Raw genomic sequence first — 27,986 nt, 5'->3', positions numbered from 1 at the left:
GATATCAGTCACAGTTACAAATTGTGCAGCACAGACACATAAAACGTACTCAGTCAAGTAAATTTATTATTACAATATGACGTGGTATGAAACATGCACTTTTTGGTCATCATACTTGTACTACACTGAATGCTACCTTGTACTGCTATACGTTGGATTATCTCAAGTGTCCAGAACTAAACATCAAGGAAAAAAAACTAAAACTAACATGTGAAGTGCGAGAATATACACATTGTTGGTAACCTAATCCTGAAACTAAAATAATGATGACACTGACATACCTGAATTGTTTTTAATAAAAAGATAACTGGTACCCAAAAATTGCACTTTTATCTTGACCTTGAAGTCTGGAAGATTGTGTTTTATTTTAGTTAATACGTTGTCTGTGTCTAAATGTGTCTTAGACTGACTCTACCCAAAGCTATACATTAACATACAAAAAATATATCATGAAGTTATTCTAGCTATATTCACCCTTAATGTTCAGATATGTCAATCATCAACACTCATCCAGCAAAAAAATTCATTTATTTCATTTAAATACACTCTTCTGGATCAAGGGCTAGATGCTAACCAGAATCTTTTTTTTTCCAAAATTTTTTCAAGAATTTATATCACAATACACTCAGAATTGTCCTTCCATATTTAATGCTATTTACAGAATACATCCACCCATGTGTCATCACATTTCTTGCGAACATCATCCAAAATTGTTTATAAAATTTAATTCAAGGTGTCCATGCAGCAACTAAAGAGAACTATACTGCAACATGAGTCACCAGATCTGATCTTCATAGGTAGGTCAGCAATATATATATTTATATGAAAAAAACCGCCACAAGTTTAATAGTAAATAAGAGTATGGACTTTTCTGTCGGTGAAAATTCAAAGTGTCCAATTTTTTGAGGGGAATTACGACACGAATTTTAATGTTGATGAATTAGTTTGTCTGTATTGATGCACAGCACCCAGAGTGTTATTTATCCCCTATTTAACTGATATTTTGGTTTGATCCTATTGTTCATACTGCTAATGCTGGCCCTCTAAACTGAGAAATGGGGGATGTCAGGTATTTAACCCAAAACTGTAAACATATCACTCCTCTCAGGTCTTTCTTAAAAAGTGAACAATATCTTTCACTACTACAACAGCTTAAAGCAATGGTTCTTGTGGAAGAAAAATTGTCTAAATAAAATAAAAAATCAGAATTGAAAATCTACTGCCATAGACAATGGCACCCAGTTTGATGAGCAGTATGCAATCTAAAAGTTTAAGTGTGTTGCAACATCTGTTCTTGTGATCAGTGGATTCAAAATTTCAAGTTGAAAAAAAATGATCTGGACATTATTACACTGTCAGAGCTTTCACTTGAATTTTCTACAATTAATGAAATTTTTGAGAAAAGTTGAACTTTTTCTAATTCGACTAGTTTGGGTAACAATGATGGCAGTTATCATAGCATTCATTGTCAATTGGAATAAATCAGATGCATTATGGGTCTATACACAAAACTGGGTTTGTCAATGGTCACTGATATTGACTCAAGTCCATAGATAATAAGAATATGAAGATAAATGAAGTAGCAGAGATTACAACAAATTTATGATACTGGATAGTTGTGATGTGTTCATGTTGCTACAAAGTACCTTGGTTTTTTTATACAATTGTTACAATGTAACCATATTATACAATACATAGTAACATAATAATACATTAGAACAATGACAAAATAATAAAGAGATACTGGAGAGATAAGAGCTAAAACTACTAAATACAAAATAAGGATGTCTGCATATAAACAACATAATGTATTGTATAATATAGTGTAGAGTTAGAGTTTTTTTCCCTCTGGGTTTTATTTCATCTGGTAATTTGCCATCATGGGTGATGTGCCAGTCATTCCCATATTCATGCCCTGCATTCCCATACTGCCTTGGGGCACTGCCCCCATTCCCTGCATGCTCACCCCCATACCCATACTGCCTTGCATGGGTTGCATGTTCATATTGGGTGATGTCATCATTGTGGGTTGAGATCCAAGCTTCATTTGTCCCATTGTGTTTGTCATCGCTGACATATTGGCTGGATTGTACATGACTCCCTGGCTTGGTTGAGATGAATAGGAACCCTGTAGTCCACCTGAAATATGTAATATGGCAGAATTAATTGCTGGTTGTTGAGTTATAGCTAATATGGAGTCATGGTAGCTAAATGACAGCTTTTAGTTTTACAATCTTTGTATGATGCGTACAAACTTCTACATAATGGATCTGCATACATATGGTATACACAACCACCACTTGATGAGAAAGAGAGCGAATCAACCCATACAGCGCCCTCTAGTGTTGCAGTATGATAAATCTCAATCTTACCCATTTGGGGTTGTGTTGGTACATTCTGTTGTTGTAATTCTTTCATTGATGGCTGTGCAACTTTCTTGTACTTGTCAGCTGGGCTAAGTGAATCTAAACTAATATCCACTTTACTGTTGGTCCAGATTGAATTCTGAAAACAACAAGAAAACAAAGTGAGAAGTATTCATTGATCACAGTTGAAAAATACGGTACTTGAAATAAATTTGCGTTATTTTTGATTTATGCTAAATACTTGGCTTAAACAGACTCAAAATTTGGATTAAACACCCAGTTGATATCACCACCCATCATGACTAAAACAATGACTCTCAAGCCCCTATCCATTCCTAAATAAGTATGCATGATTTGTGGTGACATCTTGTTCCACACTGTATAAGTCGATGCCACACTTTACCTGAGGCGTTATCTGTGCTGTTGTTTTTGCTCCTGACATGACCATGGACGGTGATGTCATCATTTGGGGTTGTGACATCATCATCATTGGTTGCTGGCTTCCCATCATGCCTTGCTGCATCTGGGGCATCATTTGTGGTTGCATCATGGGTACAGTGCCAGTCATTGCTGGCATCATCGGCATAGATCCCATACTTGGGTTACCTTGCATGGGGCCCATCGTTCCTACCATAGGCTGCATGGCTGGAACCTGTCCCATTCCAGTTGTGGGCATTGGCTGAAAAACAAAAAAAAGGTTGAGTCAGTCTACGACAAAGACTTGTACAAATGTCTGGTATCAAAATATCAAGTTATTTGTTTTAAGCTTTTAATACTATGTATGCTTGACTTCACTACTTGGTCATGCACTCAATTATTCAACTATTTCAAGTACGTAACTACATAAAGCCACATTTTTGAATCCTACTTGAATTTGATTATTTCAGTGTTATTTTATCACTTGAGTTACATGGAATCAGTATTTCTGTTTTGGAACCAATTGAATGAATTGTAAGAATTCAATATCTGAAACCAGAGGGCGCTATATATGTCTGAAAGGTGTTATGGCACTGGTATGGATTGCCATGAATAAATCTTTGCAACTGACAACTCACGTCATTTACGAAAAAAAACACAACAAAATAGAAAATAATGAAATACAATGCATACAAAATGGCATGCTGTGACATACGAGTATTTGATTCTATGAGATTATACCATACAATTATTACAAACTAAAATGATAGTCACAACAACACAGATACAAAAAGAAATGCCAATCATGTATGTGGTATAACTGTACAAATAGACTCAGTTACAAACTGTAATATAATTACATTGTCCACAGCAACATATGTACCATCCTGAAAACAAAACATGTATCGTATCAGCTGAGAAGTTAAACTATCCACCATCACCATTACTTAATATTATAGATGTGATGCCTTGGTTACTATGGCAATAACTATTTGGTATTCAGGCATGTTTGTTTCATCATGCTGCGTGGGTAGATATGATAGGAATGATGGCTGACATGCAGGTCATATCAGTTGTGTTGTCTCAGTTATCCAGACCCACCATTGAGGGCGCTCTCCTTATGGCTGCCTCAGTAGAGTAAGGAAAGAGCGCCCACAGTGGTGAGTGTGGGTATTAAACTACGAACACAAAATGTAAATGATGGAACGATGAATTGAAGAATGCTAACATACAATTGGTTTGTTAATGATAGGATGAGTGGCTAGCTATCATGATTACAACTCAAAGTTCTCATCTGGTCCTCCAAAAATCACAGAGGATCAGTTAATTTATCAGTTGATAATAATTCTCACATTGACAATTTTCCTTCAATTATCATGGCACCATTAACAAAAACAATAAATCTTTGTCGAGGACACAGTACCACCCATTCAGACTAGATATTGCAATGTTATGTTCATAATATTGTTTTCATTTACACATAGGCCAAGAACCTTTTTTGCTCTGTGAGGAGAACTTTGTTTATTTGTGTACAGAACAGTATAGTCCCTTGACCAGTACTTGGTCAGAAGCAATTACCTACAAGGATTGTCATTCTATTAAATGTCATCACTAGGACCAAGTACCAGGCAAGGAAACTTTTTCTTTAATATGACTGGAATTTAAATGATATTTATAACATGCATGTAGTGGTCATTAATAGTTACTACATGCAGTAAGCATGACATTAATATAAATAGCCAACCTTAACCACCTTATCCAAAATGATGTATGTTAACATCAACAGTGTACATACCACAGGACTTGGACCATAAACTTGTAGCTGTGGCATATAGTCAGGGCCAGGTGGCATAAAGTCAGGGCCAGGTGGCATATAGTCAAGGCCAGGTGGCATATAGTCAACGCCAGGTGGCATAAAGTCAGGGCCAGGTGGCACAAAGTTGGGGCCAGATAGCATAAATTCAGAACCAGGTGGCATCATTGTGGGTGGTTCCATTATGGGTGATGATGTTACAATTGGCTACAAGATGTAGATGAGTTGTGGAGGCCGGAGTTTATTGTTGGGTGGTATTAAAGTGTAGTTATATATTAAAATTAGACTATGAATAGTTTTGGCAATGTTAGCATAATAAGCACATGATGTTAGATTTACAATGGTATGATTACAGCCAAGTTGTTAGATTACATAATAAACTGTACACTTTACATATATAAATCTAAAGCCTAACTAAATATTGTATATTATCAGAACAACCTTGATATGGCATTTCATGTAACATCTCTCTTTTCAATCTGTCGATCTATCTGTCTGTCTTAGTGTTTTTCAATGGTTGAACACTGAATATTCATGAGTACATACACTTTAGTGTGAAACAGCTGTCATGAATATTCATTGTGCAACCATGAATATATTATTTCTGCTGACTCCCATGATGCATTGGCCGATAGCAAAGATACCCTATAAAGGCATAAGATCAACTTGATGTTTCTTTGAAATTGCAAGTAATTGTAGGTGATGTAACATCATGAAATGACTCTCCAGAACCCATAGTTTATGAAAATGTCTCTATTTCCTGGAGTAGTGTTCACCTTTAATTAAAGGTCTCTCTTGGCATATTCATGATTAATATTTCATCAGTGTTTTTGTTAAGGGCAGTAAATAGGTAAAATCGACCTGCATTCCCATGTCATTTTATCATGGTGTCCTACCAGTGTCTTTGTCAAGGATGGTAAGTAGGTAACATCTGTTTGAGCTCCCGTCATTTTACAGTGGTTCCCATCAAAATTATGGTATAGTGTATGGGAAAGTAGGCCAATTTTAACGGATTTCCACTTCCTGCTCTTGGGGTTCCCAGCCCTTAGCAAAAACACCGATTTAATATATTTTTGAAAGTGAAGACACCCCCAACTACACCACTATACAAGTCCTCACACACAGTAACCACTATACAGTATACCATACCATGCATTTAGTACACATTTTTATTGTAAACAAACATTTTCTATTTTCAATCTGAAGACAATACAGGACATTTTACTTTCACAGATTTGACCTGCCTATTTAATAGTTGAAATACACAAAATTTTACACTTTCAAAAAATATTACAAATTTAGGTCTGTGTTTTGAGGAATAATATCTTTATACATTTTAGCAAATAAAACACAGCCAGTTGAGAGATACATTATGACAGACTAAACGCAATGGTATGCATAATGTACATAGTACCTTACACTCCCATGCTTTACTTACAGTATTTAGTACTGTACCACGATTCTTTCTATTTAGTACACCTACACAATTCAGTTTTGCTGCAAATGAAAATGTATTCTCCGATGTGCATGCATACATATTGACCTGTGACTTTTAAACAAGTTTATATATACTCAGTATTTACCTGTTGTTGTGTTGGAACAGTTGACTGAACTGAAGACATGGGCATCATGGGCTGCATCACTGGTTGTGGCTGCATGGCTGGTTGTGGCTGCATTGTTTGCTGCGGCTGCATCGTTTGCTGCGGCTGCATTGCAGTCTGTGGTTGCATCTGTTGAGGTTGCTGTTGTACTTGTGGTGATGACGTTGACTGCATGGACATTCCCATCAATAAACTACTATTGTTACTACTACTTGATGTAGATGTTGCTACAAATGCTGTTGCTTGGAAATCACCAAATCCAGACTCCCTGTGTTGAAATATCACAAACGGATTCCTAACATTACAAATGGTTTCTGAGGAAACTTGACAAATGCCTACAACCCATGAAAAAACACTTGCATTGCTTGCTCTTGGTAAGCAGGAAGGAGACAAGTTTCATGCAAAGACACACAATGTAATTAGTGTCCACAACTTATCAAAGCATGAATATTACAGGAGTCCGGATTCCATGACTCTGTTTACTTATGGAACACTACACATACACATAACATTGTGTATAACTGTGCCTGTTATATTATAACTTCCACAGATATAGACAAACTGATGAAAGTATTGTGTGAACATAAACCTACATCAAAGGCACCCCCTGTTGTTTTTGTATCAGTTGCATTGTTTTACCTAATTTTCTCTTAGCATGAAGCCTTTCCTTGGCTTACTTCACGCAAAAGAGTCAGTGTTTTTTCGCAGGTTGTAGCAAAAGACACTAAAAACTGTAGAAATGCTGAGACTGAAACTGGTGTGATATCTTTGAAACTTTTCATACACATCCAATACATACCAAAGTCATTACATCACACTATCATAGTGTTATAGTTGTGATCAGATGTTGATAGTATTAAAAGTTCTTACTTTGGCATAAAGCCACACTTACCGTACTACTGCAGAAAATCTAAGCTATCGGCAAACTAAGAATAAGATAGTGTGATACTTTCACACCAAAGTACACACGGTTTACACAAAACACAGAGAGGTTTCGTCTCAGAACTAAACACTATAACTTTATCACAGTTCGCCATAGTTCGGAAACAGCACATGTAACTTCTAATATATCAATACGCCAGTGATATGGCTACTAATAACTCAGTACTGGTATACATATCACTGGGTTAACAATAAAGTAGTTCCAAAAATCATCACAGATAGACACAAACTAAAACTACTGTTGTTGAATGTGGTAGGTCATGCAAGTGGATGATAGCAGTGTGCCTTGGCTATGTAGATACAATTACCCTGCAATCAAAATAGTGTACACACTGACTGATGGTGAGTGTGCATCCACTTTAAACTTGCTATTAGAGATGCTACCCTGCTGTGAGTGTAACTCCACTAATATCCATGGATAGCTTATATCAACATATTGCAAATATAGTTTTAGTTTGTGTCAATTGTAGTTTGCCTGTATCTCGATTTCTGTGGTAGTACCGGTATATTAATTTGGATGCAAAGAGGCTACACAGCAAGATTTGAAAGCTGAGTACTCACCCTGTATCAGGTGATTTAGCTGTTGGTGAAGCAGCTGCACCTTGAAATACACTGAAGTCACCAAAGTCACCATTAGCACTACTTGCAGAAACGTTAGCACCTCGTGGATCAAAAGTATTATCTAAACTAGCTGATGCAACAGGTGAAGAGAAATCAGCAAACACATCCTGACTTGATTGCGGTGTTATGGTAGTTGCTGGTTGCACTGGAGATGGCACTGCGGTATCTATCAGATCAAATATGTCATCTGATGGCTTGGCTGATGTCTCCTGTTATACACACAAACAATCAGGAATATCAAACATGTTTAAGAATGGTTGACAACGTTCTATCAATAAAATACTTTGTTTGCTGTCGTTGAATTTCCCCAAAACCTACCAGGCAGACAGTGAAAAAAACCCAGAAAAAACCCACAATGGGAGCATGTCATGTCTAATTCACTTTTCTGTTGATACATTTTCTGTTTGTACCTAAATCTACTACATAGCTAAAGAACTAACAACAATAAAATAAAGATCTATTACCTTTTCAACGTTATTTGCACTTGCAGTCCCACTTGCACCATATGACGCCGCTGCACCAAGATCAACTTTCTTCCCTGCTTTAAGTTTGGTCGTCTTTTTCATATGTTTTTGTGTTTTCGTTGTGGTAGAAATTTCTGATGAGGTTACTGTTTCTTCTTTATCTTTGTATGCATATCTGTCAGCCTCTTCTGCGTCATCTTCACTGTTGAAGTACAGAGAACATGCCAATTAGAATGAGATTGAGAAGTAAACAGGGTATGTCTGAATCTAATAATGTCATACTGGCAGTGTGCCCTCTAAGCCAATTTAACGCACCACTGATGCAAACAATTTCTAGTGACGCACCAAAATTTGTTGTTCACCTATCTCTTACTATGTGGTGACTCATAAGAAATCTCAGTTTTTATCACTTCGACTCACAACAACAAAATCTGGTTATCTCTAGAGAGCACAAAGTACAACATACCATGTACAACATGACAAAATACAACATACCATGTATAACATGACAAAATACAACATACCATGTATAACATGACAAAGTACAACATACCATGTATAACATGACAAAGTACAACATACCATGTATAACATGACAAAGTACAACATACCATGTATAACATGACAAAGTACAACATACCATGTATAACATGACAAAGTACAACATACCCTGTATAAACATGACAAAATACAACATACCATGTATAACATGACAAAGTACAACATACTATGTATAACATGACAAAGTACAACATACCATGTATAACATCATGACAAAGTACAACATATCATGTATAACATGACAAAGTACAACATACCATGTATAACATGACAAAGTACAACATACCATGTATAACATGACAAAGTACAACATACCATGCATAAACATGACAAAGTACAACATACCATGTATAACATGACAAAATACAACATACCATGTATAACATGACAAAGTACAACATACCCTGTATAACATGACAAAATACAACATACCATGTATAACATGACAAAGTACAACATACTATGTATAACATGACAAAATACAACATACCATGTATAACATGACAAAGTACAACATACCATGTATATCATGACAAAGTACAACATACCATGTATAAACATGACAAAGTACAACATACCATGTATAACATGACAAAGTACAACATACCATGTACAACATGACAAAGTACAACATACCATGTATAAACATGACAAAGTACAACATACCATGTATAACATGACAAAGTACAACATACCATGTACAACATGACAAAGTACAACATACCATGCATAAACATGACAAAGGACAACATACCATGTATAACATGACAAAGTACAACATACCATGTATAACATGACAAAGTACAACATACCATGTATAAACATGACAAAGTACAACATACCATGTATAACATGACAAAGTACAACATACCCTGTATAACATGACAAAGTACAACATACCATGTATAACATGACAAAGTACAACATACCATGTATAACATGACAAAGTACAACATACCATGCATAAACATGACAAAGGACAACATACCATGTATAACGTAACAATATGTTACATACCTATTGTATTCTACGGAATCTTCGGAGGAATCTCTTCTAGCTTTACTCTTACCCCTTCTATTATAACTGTTTAGTTCATCTTCAAATTCTTTTTCTCTACTGACTCTTGGTTCTGACCCATATCTATCACCTACAGATACAAATAAAATAACATGTTACAACAAAAACAATGGATTACAAGAAGTTTATAATTCTAACGAGTAATTCTAATTACTCAATCTACGTAAATATGTATATAAAGCTATGGAGCTGAGAACATCTAAAGAACAAAATAAATTTTTCTCACTTTTGCTATGTGTGCGACAAATATGTATGATTTTACTGTTTGTAATATTTGCATATTGTTCACAAGAATGAAAACTGTAACTACTGAACACGGTCACAAACATGACATAATTGGTTTGTTCTCTTCTCCCATGTCATTACCACTCTGTCGCCTAGTGGTAAAGCTACGCGTAGCAAATCAATAGATTCACACAGCCTGTCAACCTGAACAGATAAACATTACTCAAAAGTAATTAGAACTTTTAAGTGTGCAACAAGAACTAATTATTACAGTGATTTACCGACCCGGTGAATGTGTTTATAGGTAATATAATAATATTTGAGTTTTGCTCATGAGTTGGATTTCAACACAAAAATCCCCTGCAATGGTATTGTACAACAGAACTCCATGACACATGAGAACAAGTGTGGCATACTTGGGGGATATTTGCATGAGTGCTTTCATGAGCATAGTGAATGAAAATGTAGCAGAAAACACTGCAAGCTTGAGTGCAAATACCACTGAGTACCCACACTGGCACTCATGTGGCATAGGGGTCTGTTATTATTACATATGTTCATCCAAAACAAATTTCTGTAAAAATGATATGATCACACATTTTTGTGTATAATGAATGAGAGTCCTCATTTGCATATACTTTGCATGCAGGTATGCATGGGTATTGCGCTGCAGTGCAAATAACATTAGTATACATGTGTACTGGTGCAGGTAATCTCCCGGTACATATGTAATAAATTATCAGTACAGTCCCTAATAAAACCCTTTTGACGATACCAACAAACTTACTGTATTTATACTGGTACTGGTCACCTGACATGCCAATATATTTGTCTTTTGTTTTTCTGGCTTTTTTCCTTTCTTCACGAAGACGGTCATCATCTTGTATAAAATCTGTGACTTCTTTGACTTTTTGACGTACTGTAAGTAAGATGAAAAACAAAAGAATGAATGAATGCCAACTTCACACCACTGACCAGTGTGCCTTCTCACCCCATTTGACATGCTACTGACACATTCAGAGTTCAACTAAGTACAGCAGTGAGAGGCCAATGATCTCGTCACCCTTGGCAACCAGCATATAAATAATTTGTTTTTGTTTTTCATTTTGATGTCTACACAACTTTATATTGAAACAATATAGATGGTGACTGCTTTTTCAATCTCTCCCAATAACTTTGGAATTCCTTCCCTCTCGACGGAGGACAAGATGCAAATCTGGAAATTTTTTCAACAACAAACTTACAACTAGTTTAGTTCCTACACAGTATCATTATGATTTACACCTCCACTCACAGTGTTTAGTTAGAAACCACGTTGGCATCCAGACTAGCTTACAGCATATCTATTGAAAGCAAGTATCCAGTGTAGACTGACCCTAAGTTTCAGTGCCACTGTGAATAGAACAATTTTTGGAGACTAGCACTTGAGAAAGTTATTTGATTGATTGATTGATTGATTGATTGATTGATTGATTGATTGATTGATTGATTGATCTTGGAGACCAAGACGGTGTTGTACTTACCATTGATACCTTGATCTTTACCATATTCATCCCTTGCTGTGTAATCTTCTAAATTTTTTAAATCATAGATATGTTCTCTAGCGCTGGTTACAACTCGTTCTGATCCATTTATGATCAAGTATTTTAATAATAAAAGGGACTGCAAAAAAAAAATATATATACTGAAGTCAAGACAATTCTATTGCAAAATGTGTAATTACTTGCGTCAAAATTCAATTTTTAAACATACATAATTTATGAAGGTTTTTGTAAAACTTTCCATCTGTATTAGAGAGATTTCTGTTTCTGGAGTCTAACACCTTAGCAAAAACACTGTTTTACATTGAAATATTATTTTGGGGAAAACATTTCTGCCTGACTTAGGACATTGTAGTTTTAGTAAAGGAACAGAGCACATTTACAGGAAAAATGAAGATGCCTTGGTGTTTCACTCACGAGAGGTGATGTTTTTTAAAACACAGAGACAACTCCAAATGTAAAATAAACAATGATAGAGGTGCTGCCCATGGTTGGAATGTAGAAGTAAACAAGTTACCATGGTGATTATCAGTTGGAAAGTTAACAATTAAAGCCACTAAAATCATCAAGTCCTTGTGTAATTTTTCAGCAGCCTGATTCTACAGCACTGTTAACAAATAGCAATACTTATCACTTTTCAATGTGATCTTTACTTTTCCTGTAATTCCGGACAGCATGCCATATGAATAGTTCAGGGCTCGAAATACCCGGGTGCACCATGCTACTATGCACGTTAATTTTGCCCAGTGCAGGTAGATTTCAAAACAAAGGTGCACGACGTGCATGTTGGCTATCGTGGAAAAAAACCTCATACATTTCTTCGGATTGACTACAAATATCTCTAAATAAGTGCTTTAGATGAAACAACTTCAGATTTTGATAGTAATAAAATGATTATATCGATATCGGTCGATCGATTGCCTTGTCATAAATGCGGAAGTAAAAACCGCACGAAACCTCATTACCTCTCGAGACTTGAAATAACGTAAAATGCGAGATATTACATCGGCAATTTTCGGTCGGTGCACTCGATCGACTCCTACGTATACGGTATACATTACGCATACTTGAATTGAACAATCACTGATAGGACCCCCCACGATCTAGCGATCGGCTAATTACGTTCTCTTCGTGTTCTTTCGTCAAAAATACGTCAAACGGTCACATGTAAAGTTGTTTATTTTTGGAAATTTTACAAAATTTGACGATGTCAAAACAGCGGACCCTTCTCGACCTTGGCGTCAAGCGATCATCTGACGAAATTCGATCGAGGAAGTGTCCCGAAAAAGACAGTTCAAGTACGAGTACTAGTGGTAATAATGAAGTGATTTCTACGATGAGTACAGCCGTCCCAACGTATGTGAACTTGCCGTCGACATCGCAAGAAAGTGGTAACGTGAGTGATAAAATAAATGATGATACTGGACAACCACCACTAAAGAAAAAAAAGGTCTATCGGTTTCAAAAATCTTGGCAAAAAGATAAACCATGGCTAGTTTTAGATGAAGAAAAAAAATGTATGTTTTGCAGCGTTTGTCAACAGTTTGATAAAAGTACGAAGCCAAACAAGTTTCGTAGTCCAGGCTGCAGATCGTTTCGTTTGCACATAATAACAAGTCATGAAATAACGGATAACCATGTACAAGCTACGGCTTCGAAGCAAGCAATGGAAAGTACACCAAATGATCGACCGATTGAACGATGTATAATCCGCATGGAGAGAACAGAAATTGAGCAGATGAGAGTTTTGTTTCGTATTGCATTCTACTTGGCGAAAGCTGGTCGTCCATTCACCGATTTCCCCGGACAAATTCAGTTGTTAGCGGCCATTAATAAAGTACCCGTCACTGAAACTTATACCAGTGATAAGCAGGCAAGGTGTTTCATCGATTACATTTATGAAAGTAAACGGTTAGAACTAGTAAAAGAAATAAATGATTCTGAGTTTTTTGCCATATTGTCAGATGGAAGTACTGACACTAGTGTTACTGATGAAGAAATAGTATATGTTAATTACATCAAGAATGGAAGACCTACATATAAGTTTGTCACATTCAAACCACTTATTAAAGCTGATGCTCAGTCTATTACCGGTGCTCTGATAGAAGCAATGGAAAATAATCTAGAGAGAAAAACATGGAAAAACGATTTAGTGGCATCAAGTTTTGACGGTGCAAGTGTTATGATGGGTAAAACCTCTGGAGTAGCTGCAAGGTTGAAAACTGATGTACCCCATTTGGTAGTTGTTCATTGTTTTGCCCACAGACTTGAGCTTGCTATCAAGGATGTACTTAAACAAATGCCATATCTCACAGTTGTCCATGAATTTCTGCAAAACTTGTACAAATTTTACAAGTATTCTCCCCTGAACTGGTCTACTTTTAAAAGTACTGGTGAAGCTCTACAAACCACAGTTGTTAGGCCTGTAAATGTGAGTGGAACTAGATGGGTACCTCACCATGAAAGGGGGGTCTTAGCTGTCATGAGAAATTACAAAGTCCATGTTATCCACATTGAAGACATCAAAATAAACGGTGGAAGGGAAAGTAAAGACAAGGCAGGATACTTCCTTAAAATGTTGAAGAATGTTAAATTTGTCATGTTTCTCCGCTTCCTACTAATCTACTTTAAAATGGTGTCAACACTAAGTAGATGTCTTCAAGATGAACAGACAACCATAGAGAGAGTTAGAAGTATGGCTGAATCTGTCCTCAAGGTGTTACAAGACTACACATCTGAACAGAAACTGAAAGACAGTATGGTAACTGGTATTTCAACAAATGTGCATGGTAAACTTGTGTGTGAAGGAGTGATACTGGAGGAAGGACAGGGTAGAACCATTAGAAATACAGCAACAACTCAAGAATCAAGACAGGCAGAAGCTGTCAGAGATGCCAAGAAAATTATAGAACTGACAATAAAGAGTGTAAATACTAGATTTAAAGACTTAGTGGAAGATGAAGTTATGAAAGCAACATCAGTTTTTGATCCGGCTATGTGGCCACAAGATGATGAAGCCCAACAACAGTATGGGGAGGATGAAGTCAAACTGTTGTATAGACACTATGAAAAGATCCTTGAGAGCAGAGGATGTGATGAAGTTAGTACTCTTATTGAGTGGACAGCTTTGAAAATAACTGTAGGAAAAGTCCTGGCTAGAGAGACACAGCCAATAAAGTACCTAGATTTGTGGCAGAGAATTCAGCTTCTGTTTGCAGACCAGTACAAGGGAATACTGATGTTAGTGAAAATTGTACTGCTGATTCCATGCAGCACATCAGTATGTGAAAGGGGTTTTTCCCTTATGTCAGTCATTAAGAATGACTGGAGAAGTTGTCTAAAACCAGAAACTCTAACATCATTGATGACAGTCAATCTGAGTAATGACACCACAGAGACATTTGATCCAGACAATGCAATTGAACTGTGGTTAAACGATGGTAAATCCAGACGACCTAAAACAAGGCCATATGGACCTAGACCACAACTACAGGAGCCAGCCTGGGATGATAATGATGATGAACTTCCATACATAATGGACAAAGTGTAACTGAGATATAGTGTGCACACTGTGTGCAGGTAAATTTCAAAGTGAAGGTGCACACTGTGCATGTGGAAAAAAAATTCTATTTCGAGCCCTGTAGTTTTGACTTCACTCTATTTCACAATCTTACCTTATATGTTCGCCTCCAATTTTTCTTGGGCTCTGTCAACATTCTTTTCCATAGCATTCCCATCACTTCAGGAAAGTGTTCATAAGTAAATGTTTCCTTAGCTATATCTCCCATAAGAGTACCATGTGGTCCCCATTGGTCATCATTTGTAGCCTCCCTTACTTTAGCCTCCACTTCACTGTAATTCATCACCACATTGGTGCTACAAGAGAATCCATACAAACATGACATTAAAATCACACTTTTATATTTTATGTTATATGCCTGAGTACATGACAGACCTCTCTTTATTAAAAATCATGGTTCTATGTATTAGTGTAAGAAATTGTACATCATGGCTAATATTTAGAAAATTAATTCTTTCTGCCAACTAGTAATTACTTCTTTACAACTAATACCCACTTGTAAGAAAGAGGATTAATTTTTGGTAGATTTCTTTCTTTCCTTTTCTCACGCGGTCTTTCATTGTATATTGTGTGTACCGGGGTGGGTACATTGTGTGTGTGTGTGTGTGTGTGTGTGTGTGTGTGTGTGTGTGTGTGTGTGTGTGTGTGTGTGTGTGTGTGTGTGTGTGTGTGTGTGTGTGTGTGTGTGTGTGCACGCATGGGCGTGCGTGTGTGTGCATGTGTACATGTGTATGTGTGTATGAGTGACTGCATTTCTGTAGCCTTTTTACAGACACAACACATTGATATACCATTGCTTCCTTCACACTGAGTTATTGAATTAGCCTGGAATCCATGCAGGTGGGATTTTTTCTTTCCAATCCAAGACGAATGTAAAAAATCCAATCCGCACGGATTTCCAGGCTATTTTTTTTTTATAGAATAGGTTCCAATCACAGACCACTACTACAGATACGACTACAATAATCAAGATTGATAGTTTATACGACATCTAATTTGTAGGCTTATATCTAGTACATAAAACAACGAAGGGAATGCCAAAACTGTACACGACAATGACTGTAACTTTCTGTAACTCACTAGTCTAGTGCTATCCTTCATCAATCTTAAGATCTCTTTCGAGATGACTTGATACCACGTTGGACTAGTTCCTATACAACACATTATGATTACTACCATCATATAATACTCGTGTATAGGGAAAGTTGTTATTCTAGCACAGAAATCTGTGAAATCTGACTGTGTTCATATAAACATACATGTAATGTCATAGCGTTTCCACATGATTCTAGTTTCAGACTGGAGAAGTGGAGAGGTGGAGTTTGGTTTATAAGCCAAATAGCCAAGTCCCTGGGTTAACATTTCATCTATTCTAGTTCAAAGTGACTGTGTACTAGTTTTCATACACGTAGGCCACACCAGTCTTGTGATTTGAATAATGCTACTAGTACTAAAGGTAACATTCCAAATTATTAACATTCCTAAACCATTATTCTAGCAACACTGGTATTTTACATACCCATATCTACCACATTGTGTACAGTAATGTCTGTATAGTGCTACTGATGTCGACACATGTGACCATGAAATCCATATTTTATGACAATGATTTATGGCAAATATTAATGTTTAATGACAGTTTTACAATAGAACCAGTCCTACCAAATTTCCATTTAAAAATATACAATTTGAAACGACACACAGCAGGGTGTCAAAATTTCCAATGGGAAATTTACACCAGCTGAAATAGACATTGTATCACTGGGATATCATCTGATATTAAATTATATACTGTAGTTTTCCCAGAAGGAAACAAACACTTAAATTACACATTTTTGAGGTGGATCCCCTTCAAAGTACCTGTAATTCTTTTCACCGTATCAGTTATACATTTTTGTTCCATTTTTCGACTTCTCTTCTCTTCTGAACATTCAAATATTTGTTTTACAAAGAACAACATGAAATGTTTATTTCCCAAAGCTAACTTCAGATTATGTGGTAATATTTTAGTAATCATAGGAAACGTTACACTTCATTTTTTTGGAAACAGAACATTTCAATAATCCTGTATATAGTTTTATTAAAATTTAAATACTGCAGTCAGTGTGACATTTGCATATGAAAATGACTGTTTTATTCATAAATTTGGAAATGGTATGAAAATTTTGTCTACTGTTTCTTTAGATTCTATATTTAAATTTTTTGGCAACATGCTATCATAATAATATACACATACTGCTAAGAGTACACGAATGCAATTAAAACTTATTTTCATTTTAAGACACACTGAACTTATAGGCTTGCATTATACATTATTCGATTCAAAAATAAAATTCATTTCCGTCAACCATATTGTACACGTACTGAATTAGAATACAGTCACAATTTGTTATATGTAACAACGGCAAGCTGATGTCAAATCTTTTACTTTCAAACTAGTTATTTCTGGTTTTATAATACTAATCTCGTATTACAATGATTGGATTTGGTCAACAACAGGAAACACATGATGAAACCATGAATGTCATAAAATGAAAGGTCTTATGCATTTTTACATCTTCCAAATTTTATATTCCATACAAAAATTCCACATAGTGGAAAATACAATCAATATTTTCATCTATTAATAATAAGAATTCAGTTTCACTAGTACTGTTCAATAATTACATTTCCTGATTAAAATCAAATTCCAGAAAATTAAAAATTTTGAACAGAATCTACTCTATCAAAATGGTATTCTGGCTAAAATGATACACAGCATCAACCTAGAATCCATGCAGATTGGGATTTTAAAATTCTATTTTCCAATCATGGATTCGTGGCTAACACAGCATGGCATACATACATGGAAAAAGAACCACTGTACAACTATCAACAAACAACACGTTACCATTTACACCTGTGGTTTAGTTAGAGACCACATTTACATCCAGATTAAGTCTAGTGCTACCCTTCATTGAATCTTTCAGATCTCCCTTTCACGTTGGCATCCAGACTATTTCAAGCCTAGCCACTGCCTGAATGGCTAAGGTCCTTGTAGTCTAGTTCCTATATCAGGGGTAGGTAACAAATATTAGTCTAGAGCACGATCGATATAGTAACAAGTACAAATATAAAAGTTGCGGGAAAATTCTACATAGTACCTGGTACAAGTCGTTTAGTTACGAGCAAAGTCTATATTGCGACGAGCACAAAGTCCTGATTTTCCCACCGTCCATTGCGTATTCAACATGGCGGCAAGTAAGATCGACAATCCTGATGGTAAGAATCTGTCGATTTCTACTACTAAAAATCGAAAATACGTATTCCTATAGCGTGCGTTCTGGGAACAATTGGTTGGAGGAACAACAGGGAAAATTTCATTGATCGATTCCACCGTTTGTTGGAGGAGTTAGCGAAAAACTTTTTCTACCGACGGATATCCTATTCTAAACACACGTCCCTATGCTATGCGAATGCATGTACAATATTGACAGTAGTACTATATTTTATGTAGACAGAATAACAAACCCATATGTTGCCTGCAAATTCTATGTAAAAAGTAAAGCATACAATATTTACAACCAACCAGTTAACAAACCCCACAGTACTCTGATAGAAGATCAGTGGTTCAAAATACGTATGTACATGCATTCGTATACGGTATAGGTACGTGTGTTTAGAATAGGACATCCGTCGGTAGAAAAAGTTTTTCGCTAACTCCTCCCACAATCGGTGGAATCGATCAATGAAATTTTCCCTGTTGTTCCTCCAACCAATTCTTCCCAGAACGCACGCTATAGGAATACGTATTTTCGATTTTTAGTAGTAGAAATCGACTGATTCTTACCATCAGGATTGTTGATCTTACTTGCCGCCATGTTGAATACGCAATGGACGGTGGGAAAAACAGGACTTTGTGCTCGTCGCAATATAGACTTTGCTCGTAACTAAACGACTTGTACCAGGTACTATGTAGAATTTTCCCGCAACTTTTATATTTGTACTTGTTACTATATCGATCGTGCTCTAGACTAATATTTGTTACCTACCCCTGTATATGGTATCGTTATGATTTACACGATGGCATCCAGACTAAGGTCCTTGGGAAAGACTTGAACTACAAGTATGTTCCAGTCAACCCAGCTGTATAATTAGGGAACTGGTAGGATACAGGTTGCAATGTTAATGTTTTAATTCTCTGCATGTATACCAGCTGCAGTGGATTGAGCTGTCAAGCCAATATAACATCTGGGCTATGATCATGGTGAAAGGAGTTTCATAAATGTACATGTATTATTATTACTAAGTTCACACCAAATTCCACCAACCCCTGACAAAAACTTGCAAAATATGATCCCGGTTTAATCAAGTGAACCCTTGACATTATCATACAAAATACTTTATTGGCTGTATCTACATTGCAACATATCATATATTTGATAAATCTCAAATTACAGTATGTCAGCCATTTATCTGTATCATTGGTTTGCATTACAAATATCACCACACATTCACTGAAACTTGATATTTTTTACAATATTAAACATTGAAACACAGTATCAAGTTCATAATTTTACTTTTGATAAAATGTTTGGTACAGATTGCTAGCAAATGCTTGTCTCTGCATGAATGTTTTAGGTTTGAAAATGATTTAAAGTACTTTGGATTATAGCAAGCAAAATCTAGTTTACGTCCTTACAAGAAAACTGCTGGGCCTGGGATTTGATCAGATTCACTTTGAAATCCTCCCCTGGTACACACCAGATTCTGATTTGACGCACATTTCGTAACTCACTAAATACTTATTACCATGACAACACAAACCTCCTGCAGATAATACATTACATGTACATACAATATTCATCTAATAGAGCTCAACAGTTCATTCTGGCTCAAAGATAGACACAATCTGAATGGTAATGAGAGAGTCAACGAAAATTTCAACGTTATATGCAGAAAATCTGAAAATATCCCTGTTTACTGTACATTGCGATCGTGATGATCGTGATTATATCTTGGGTGAATCAATACAGTGATCGAACAAAAACCACCCCATGCAGTGGTTTTACATTGATTCAACTAAATTGGTTCAAACTGATTTTACTGCTTGTGGGGACAGGAAAACCTATTTTGATTTAACTTCTTACCAATTCAATATTCCACTTACAATGTAGGGACAGAGCTTTTTCTAAAATTGAAATTTTTTTTTACAACAATTTGAAATACTACATGTACATGTGGTTGCTTTTTTCATAATTTGTTAATTCAATATAACACAGTTCATTTTTGTTATCATGAGACCAGAGCTGTCAAATTTTTGAAGGGTGTTTACAAAATCTAACTTTCATTACATCATTCCATTTTGTTTACAACAAACTTCAAGGTTGTTTTCAAAAGTTGTTGTAAAACTGCACATAACATACATGTACAGCAAGAAATATATGAGAGTCTACTTATAGTGCCACTTACATTTTATTATGACATAAAAACAACTACCTATGGTATGTCAAGGTTGTGATAATTCCCTATAAAGTACAATGTACATGTACAGCAATGTATGCCTTAGTTCTTTTACTAGTTTTACATCACTCATGTAGGTGGTTATATTGCCTTTACCACTTGAAGACTGTTTATACATGCCTAGCTGTGTGGGGAGGAGTAGTCTAGTTCTTATATGGTATCGTTTTGATTTACACCTCCCCCTGGTTTAGTTAGAAACCATCCAGACTGGGGAAGAGGGGAAAGTCACATCATAGTCAAAATCACCACATGACTTGGCTCAAGACTAATACATTGGGAACCAGAACTCAGACTCAGTATAAACAGTATCAGGTATTATTATTACAGTGGTAAGTTGATAGCGTTTCCCCTGTACTTTGCCAGTTTCTACCAAATTATGTCAATATTATCAGACACACTCCCCTTTCAATAAAACTATACATGGGGAAATTGTGAAGTGTGTTTAATCTGGCAATATAAACTGAGTAGGTAAAATATAACAAGAGTTCTCCTTGTGTTTTACCACAGTTTCCAACCGGTATACAGCCCTATTAGTTATAGGAGTTCCAAAATCTTTGCAAAAATGGCTAAGTTTAACCTAAGTGTTGAGCATTTTTTATTTACAGGAAACTCTCTAGTCTACATGTACAAAAACATAGAGACTTCTACTTTTCTGTCAATGGAATGTCACGATTTCGACCCCCCTGGTACAACATGTAGTCTGTAAAACAGGACAAGTCCTACTGGCCCTCAGTCTAAATGATATCTGTGGCTCCCAATATCAAGATCTCTCTTCACCTGAAGCCACAGACAGCCTAAACTATAATACTGCCCTATCAGCCACTACTTCATGGATTGAACCACACACCACGACATATTCTTACAGATTACAGTCAATACTGAACAAATCAAATTTTTATAAACTTTTTAAAAAGTGATAATATTTTATATTTACATTTTATACTATTTTCAATTGAAGTTTGTGTCACCTTTTTATTTCTCTTGAAATCTTGTCTCATTCTGACTGTTATTTCTAATCATAGAAACCAAGACAAAGAAAGCAATCACTTTTCCACTGTATTAATATTTATTTCCGCCTAACACTTCAAGAATGTGGCTTCATTTTTCATGTCAGCTTGGTTGAATTTTTAACAAGATTTCTTTCTGTCAAAAAGTTGACATTAGTTTTACCATATCTCACATTCTTATCACAGCAGTTATTTTTGAAGCTGTCAATATTTTAAAAATATATCTGTTTACCAGATGTAAATGACAGCAGACTCTAGCACACTGTCACAGTAACGCCAGAAGTATGTGGTGATGTAATGTTTGTCTTCAATATCAAACATTGAATTATATGCATTCTTTATTGTTTCAGAAGAAAACACCATACACAAAACATGAAAGTTATCTGGTTTATATAGTATATGACTGCACTTGACATGCTGAATAGATACCTGGTATTCAAGTCTAATCTGTTAGTAAACAAAGTCCTAAAACTTAGACCACATTGAGGATGTGTCATTTAAATAAAACATTTTTTTTTTAATTTCTGGAGATACCAAAGTACCTCACCCATCCTTTCCAGCCCAGAAGCTTGACTGTGATTCAACACTGGCATTATGGGAAATGATACCTGATGACTACTACCCCATTCCCCCTCCCCTCTTCCTCAGCCCAGAGACATGGCTATGTGATTTGACATACTGGGAAACAACATTTTCAAGTCAGATATGGCCAGTCACCGGGCTACACATTTGTCATCCCCACTCTACCCCAATGATCAAGGGGCATTTTGCGTAGAGGTTGCAAATAATGATTGTCGGCACTACATGAGAAGGGAAAAAATTTCAAATTACCCCAAAAAATGCTTTTCATGTGCATACAAAAAAAATGTACTATCAAATTACAACACTTCCTCATTACTCATAGAAAACAATTTCATATTTATTTCCTGAGTTCTGTTTTGAATCATACTTTCATTTTCTGTGTGAAAATTATTGTACTTTATTCTGAATTACTTGTAAAAACTTACAATATTTGAACAAGACTTTGAACACATAATATTCTACTGAGCATTACCACGTGTTAATATAAGTTGCAGTAAATGGGCTATAACATATCTGACAACTGACATGTTTTTAATTCAAGCGATATTCAATGCTTATTTTTTTAAATTAAAGTATTTTGTTAAACATTCAAACAGAATGACATAGTTATTACATTAAATTTGTAATCTGCATGACAGAAGAGCTTGAGCCTTCATACATAAACAGAGCTCTAAGCCACTGATATACATGTTTGCATCACCAGTGTGTCATCTACAAATAAAAGATAAAATATTTCATTGTGGGCAAAATAATGGAAACGGCCCACAATAGGTTTTTCAATAGCCTGAAGGATTCAGTCCTTGTTTTCACTTATGCAATAGCTCCCCAACAGTAACAAGTGGTTACATGAGAAGTGGACCAAAGACTGGAATCTTTCAGACTAGGTTTTCTTTTGTGGCACCACATAGTAAGTTCAAGCATGAAGGTATACCTCCATGGTTCAAGTATAAGACTAAAGAGTATTACTGTTTGATGTGCCACCGACACAGTACTTTTTGATGCACCATAATCTGTTCCCCTATCCAGTAATACATGGCAACTCACTCATTTTGTATCATTTTGGCCACAACTCAATTTTCTCCTTTCTAACAGGATACACTGGATAATAATAGGAACACCAAATTAACAAGAATCTGCTGTGTCCCAGTAGTCTAGTTCCTATACAGTATATGTTTAGTTAGAGACAACTTTGGCACACAGACTACTGTATGTCCCAGTAGCTCACTGAGTACACTGATTTGTACCTAAATTGGTCTGTTGATGTGGAAGTAAGCTTTATATATTTATACATATTTGATAATTACTTATTTAACTAATCCTTATTACCCAATAAAATTATACATCTACATAACTTTGATGAATAGTTGTATTGTTGATAAATATATCAACTTCCCTAAGTTTCTCATCTACAATATAGATTCCCCTCCATGATTAATTACAGTAAAAAAATATAACTAATTGTAAGAAAATACAAGTGTTCCCCCTTTAGTACCGTATATTTGCTAATTTGTTGGAATATTGAGAGAATAATATACTAGTTGTTGATTTATTCATTCTTGCTAAGATCACAATTGTATACTTATCCCAGACCCCTAATGTTATGTGGCACTGATCTGTGTTTACAAATTCCTGTGAAATTCTAATATGCTCATTAATTTTTGTACGTGTACACATTCATAATTCTTATAGCTGTCCTCCTTCAGAGCTAATATCTTAGTTACTCAGAATTTCAAGTAAAATATGGGCTGATTGGAAAATTCTTTAAAGTTTAAAATTTGTGTACTATACAATGGTGAAACATGATACTTTGATGGTATTTAAAAGTATACACTGTGCACTGTCAGAGCTGATAAAGTGTGTCAGTAAGCGGCCAGTTGGTGAACTTGGATTTCACATATATGTAGTTGTACTACTACTAGTATTGGTAGGAGTAGTAGCAGTAGTAGTAGTAAAGGAAAATCTGTTAGTATGGGTATAGTTTAGGAGTTTATTTTTAAATATTTCATTTTGGTATTGCAAATTTATAGTGACATACAGATATGTCAAGTGTGGACATGTAGTATTGTGTATTTAAACAAAAATAAAAGATTATACAAAAGTCAAACAAATACTAGACACTATTCAAGCTTTAAATGTAAAATCAGTGGGTCTTTTGATTACAAACTACACACCTAGTCTTAACGCTCTTTTGTTGGAATTTTCGATTAGATATACCGGTATTAAACTATTAAATTCTACTACTCCACATTCCCGTGACACGTTTGATTCGTTCGATTATTACCTCTCTGCGAAAAGTCAACACATTCAATAGTATGTTACTGTTATATAACTTTTACATTGTGATTGACAACAGAGTCGTGATTTGTGTTGGTCTCTACCTCCTATCTCTTTTAAGATTTTGTATCCGTGCTGCTAAAAATAAGTAAGGAAACCCCAAATGTTTGATTTGTCTATGAAGGTTAAAACTGAAAACTGACGGATGAAATTCAGGAAGTCGGTTCGCGTTCATGATTCCTGAATGGTTTTCCACACTAGATTTCTGGATTTCTTTCTGATTACACGGATCAAACGACAAAATCAAGTGACTCTGTCTTATCCTATGAAAGCTTACACTGAATTGATTGTATGCATTAAAATTAATGTCATCTAAACGTTCGAACACCTATATTTATGCCCTATAGAAACGGTAAGGTACACGTAAACGCCATGGCGGCCATTACATATATGTAAATTAACCGGTTTCAGCCGATACACCCCTTATATTTCAACCCATTATAGTTACTTACACTTTATCACTGATCTCACGAATCTTCCACATCTTGTGAATGGATATCTGGGGCTTCCTTTCCAGATAAGGCTGTGTTGTATCAAAGATGTACTAGTGCGATGATCGAGGATATTTATACTCAGGCCCTACACTTCAGAAATGGGATTTCTAAGATGGCGACCCCGTGACGTATGGATTGGCTTAACCCGGAAGTAAATAGAGTAATGTCAACATTGTGGTGGACTGATGATTCATTCACGTGCTTTTGTCCCGCCAGGAACTGTGCAACTCCAATCGCAGCTGATACCTTTGACATGACCTACTTTAATGTCACGAAGAACTCACATTTGCCGCCGAAATATTGAATACAACAAACAAGTTTCAAATTAGACCTCTCTTGATTTGAAAATGACAACTTCGTGTTCCCTTGCTACCGTGTGGTTGAATAGTCCAATAGGGGAGATCATTGTGAGCTGCTGTCAGAAAGGAGTTCACAAAATACAACTAACAGCTACGGAATCTCTTCATAACCAGGATGGGTAAGGGACAGTGTCATGCCAACATTACCTGTCAGGGAAGTTCTGCTGTACAATACTTTACCAACAACTCTTTCCTGATTTGTATGCTTGGATGTTCCCTATTTTGTAACTTCCAAGATGAGCAATATTTATTAACATTTAAAGCAGAACAATTATATTTGAATAATATGTATCAAAAGTACAATTGCGATACGAAAAGAGAGTTGCAAAGTTTGCATAAAAATGTACCAGCAACCAAATGAAAACTTGTGCTTTGAAAATACATGTCAAATAATCACTAACTTGGAGAGTTAATTTGCATAAAGAGTTTTAACATGTAAATTTCTTTTGTTATACCTATTCAGAGAAATCAATATCATTGATGGAGTCACAACAGGTGCATTTATTTTCCTTTAATAGTTCCATGCAAATAATATATTCTGCATGTCTTTCAAGACAGTCTGTTAAAATTTTTACAAACTTGCTACCTCCTTGTACAAACAATCATTGATATTTGAACCCATTAGACTTGGTATTCAGAAACTTCTGTGACAAAAGTACGATTGAAAAATGACAAAAATGTTTCACAAAACCCTGTACACTGGTGAGATTTGAAGAGGTTGATTTGTGAGAGTAAAAATCAGAGGGAATTGTGGGTAAACTATGCTGCCATGATCCCAGAAATTGTCTTCTCAAAATTAAGAAATAGCTTGTTGTAGTGAACTAAAAAGTGAAGAAAAACAGTTTACATATATTTGAACTCAGAGAGCCCCCCCCCCCCCCATGTTTGTTTCATTGTCAAAGGGGATAGGATTATCAACATACAGCATTTACAATTTACATTTTATTTATCATTGTGACATAGAGTATCTGAGACTGTTGAGATGACAAAACAGGAAGGTGATGAGATGAAAACACTAACACAGTGTATGGACTGGTTAAATGTGTATTTCATTGATATTGATGAAGTTAGACAGTTACCACTGCCACCATTACATGTGTCAACCAAGAAGCCAGGTCAGTGGAAGTGTTTATCTAGTTGTCATGACAACACAGTACAAACTAATCGCTGTAGGGATATTTTGTTCCAGAGTCTAAAAACATTTTTGACATTAAAAAAGTTTGTCTGATGCAATATTGACAGTTTTTCAGTTAAAGGTAGTCTAGCAGCTAGACCGTCAGACTTTCTTTTGATATAAGGTGACCAAAGGTCACATTGCACCATAGGTGCACATCAAGGGTGTTTATGCCCGAGATCAAGAGGTACTGTCATCCTTGGCATTTGTTCCACAACCTTCCGAAGGCAGATCCGGCCTTACTACAAGACTATAATTTAGGTAGTTATTGCACGTTATTGTGCATGTATAACATATAACAAATATTCTAGGAAATCTGTTGTCATAAATTATCACTTATATGTACCAGTTATTACTTGCATTGATGTACACACATACAAGTATTTGGTGTGCAATACAGAAAACATTATTGCATTATTTTGCATAATGAATGTACTTTATTTGCACTTGGGAAAACTTAACTCTATATTATGGTTTTCAAATTTCATGTTTATTTTGTGTTACCGATACCTGTTACAACATTTAATAGAAGAAAATCTTGATCAGTTATTAACTGTGAATGAGGTTAACGCAAACACTAGCCATCTCACTTCTGTTGCATTATTTTTTCAGATTCTTTCACAGCTCAGGTTTGGAAGACATTGACAGAGGATGTCCCAATAGGGAAGACAGTATCCTATGGTGAATTAGCAGAGATGGTTGGAAATGCTAAAGCTTGTCGTGCTGTTGGTGGCGCTATGAGATCAAATCAAGTACCACTGATTATACCCTGCCACAGAGTTGTTGGTAGTCAGGGTTACCTTGGCAACTATATGTCAGGAAAAGGCATACCGATCAAGAAATGGTTACTAAGGCATGAAGGGATTGAGGGATTCTAGATGATGAAGTCAAACGGGGGAAATATATGCTGTCAGAGTTAGATTTGTAGACAAAATGTACTTTATGATCACAGTTCAGCTTAGCAACTATTGGTCTCCTTTTACTAAGGACCTAGCATAGCCCCTCCTCCACCAATGTTGGTGGAGGGTCTATGGACTAAGTGATGTATGATTTGTTCTTGTTTAAAAAAATAAAGTTGTGTTTGTAGATTTCGTTTTGAAGGTGTGGATTTTTCTTGTATTGACAGTTGACAATTTTTTAGTATCACTGGTAGTATGTGAAAGTGGTACTGATGACAGGGAGCCAAAACAAAAGCTCAAGTTGAAACACCTAGCTTTGTACATGATGTATAACTCACAATCTCTGTCCCTTTATGATGGATAGGTAGCTGCCAACATCTTGTGTCAGTTATTGTGGTACAAGAATATTGATTCATACACAAGTTCT

The 27,986-nt window shown here is 35.8% G+C and overlaps 2 protein-coding genes across 4 annotated transcripts; one reads left to right on the top strand and one right to left on the bottom strand.

Annotated features, from left to right (window-relative positions):
- Nucleotides 1-46: 46 nt before the first annotated feature.
- Nucleotides 47-25,244, bottom strand: LOC144446508 (uncharacterized). 3 transcript variants are annotated; one of them, XM_078136280.1, is made up of 12 exons: nt 25,086-25,244; nt 15,303-15,504; nt 11,611-11,749; nt 10,875-11,006; nt 9,803-9,932; nt 8,225-8,426; nt 7,701-7,969; nt 6,180-6,465; nt 3,644-3,670; nt 2,770-3,045; nt 2,373-2,505; nt 47-2,139 (listed from the first exon to the last, which is right to left on the bottom strand). In XM_078136280.1, the coding sequence occupies exons 1-12, from the start codon at nt 25,115-25,117 to the stop codon at nt 1,856-1,858; spliced, it is 2,112 nt and encodes a 703-aa protein (XP_077992406.1). In that variant the 5' UTR covers nt 25,118-25,244; the 3' UTR covers nt 47-1,855. The 3 variants fall into 3 exon arrangements, with proteins under 3 accessions (XP_077992406.1, XP_077992408.1, XP_077992407.1); XM_078136282.1 differs by having other exon boundaries at nt 8,234-8,426; XM_078136281.1 differs by lacking the exon at nt 3,644-3,670.
- LOC144446509 (methylated-DNA--protein-cysteine methyltransferase-like) lies at nt 25,245-27,647 on the top strand. The gene is made up of 3 exons (XM_078136283.1): nt 25,245-25,605; nt 26,450-26,601; nt 27,273-27,647. Exons 1-3 carry the CDS (start codon nt 25,475-25,477, stop codon nt 27,536-27,538), a joined length of 549 nt encoding a protein of 182 aa, XP_077992409.1. The 5' UTR covers nt 25,245-25,474; the 3' UTR covers nt 27,539-27,647.
- The last annotated feature ends 339 nt before the right edge of the window (nt 27,648-27,986 follow it).

This window comes from Glandiceps talaboti, chromosome 15 (genome assembly GCF_964340395.1).
Source record: "Glandiceps talaboti chromosome 15, keGlaTala1.1, whole genome shotgun sequence".
Lineage (NCBI taxonomy): Eukaryota > Metazoa > Hemichordata > Enteropneusta > Spengelidae > Glandiceps > Glandiceps talaboti.
Note: the sequence above shows the minus strand (reverse complement) of the source record. Positions and strands in the feature narration are given on the sequence as shown.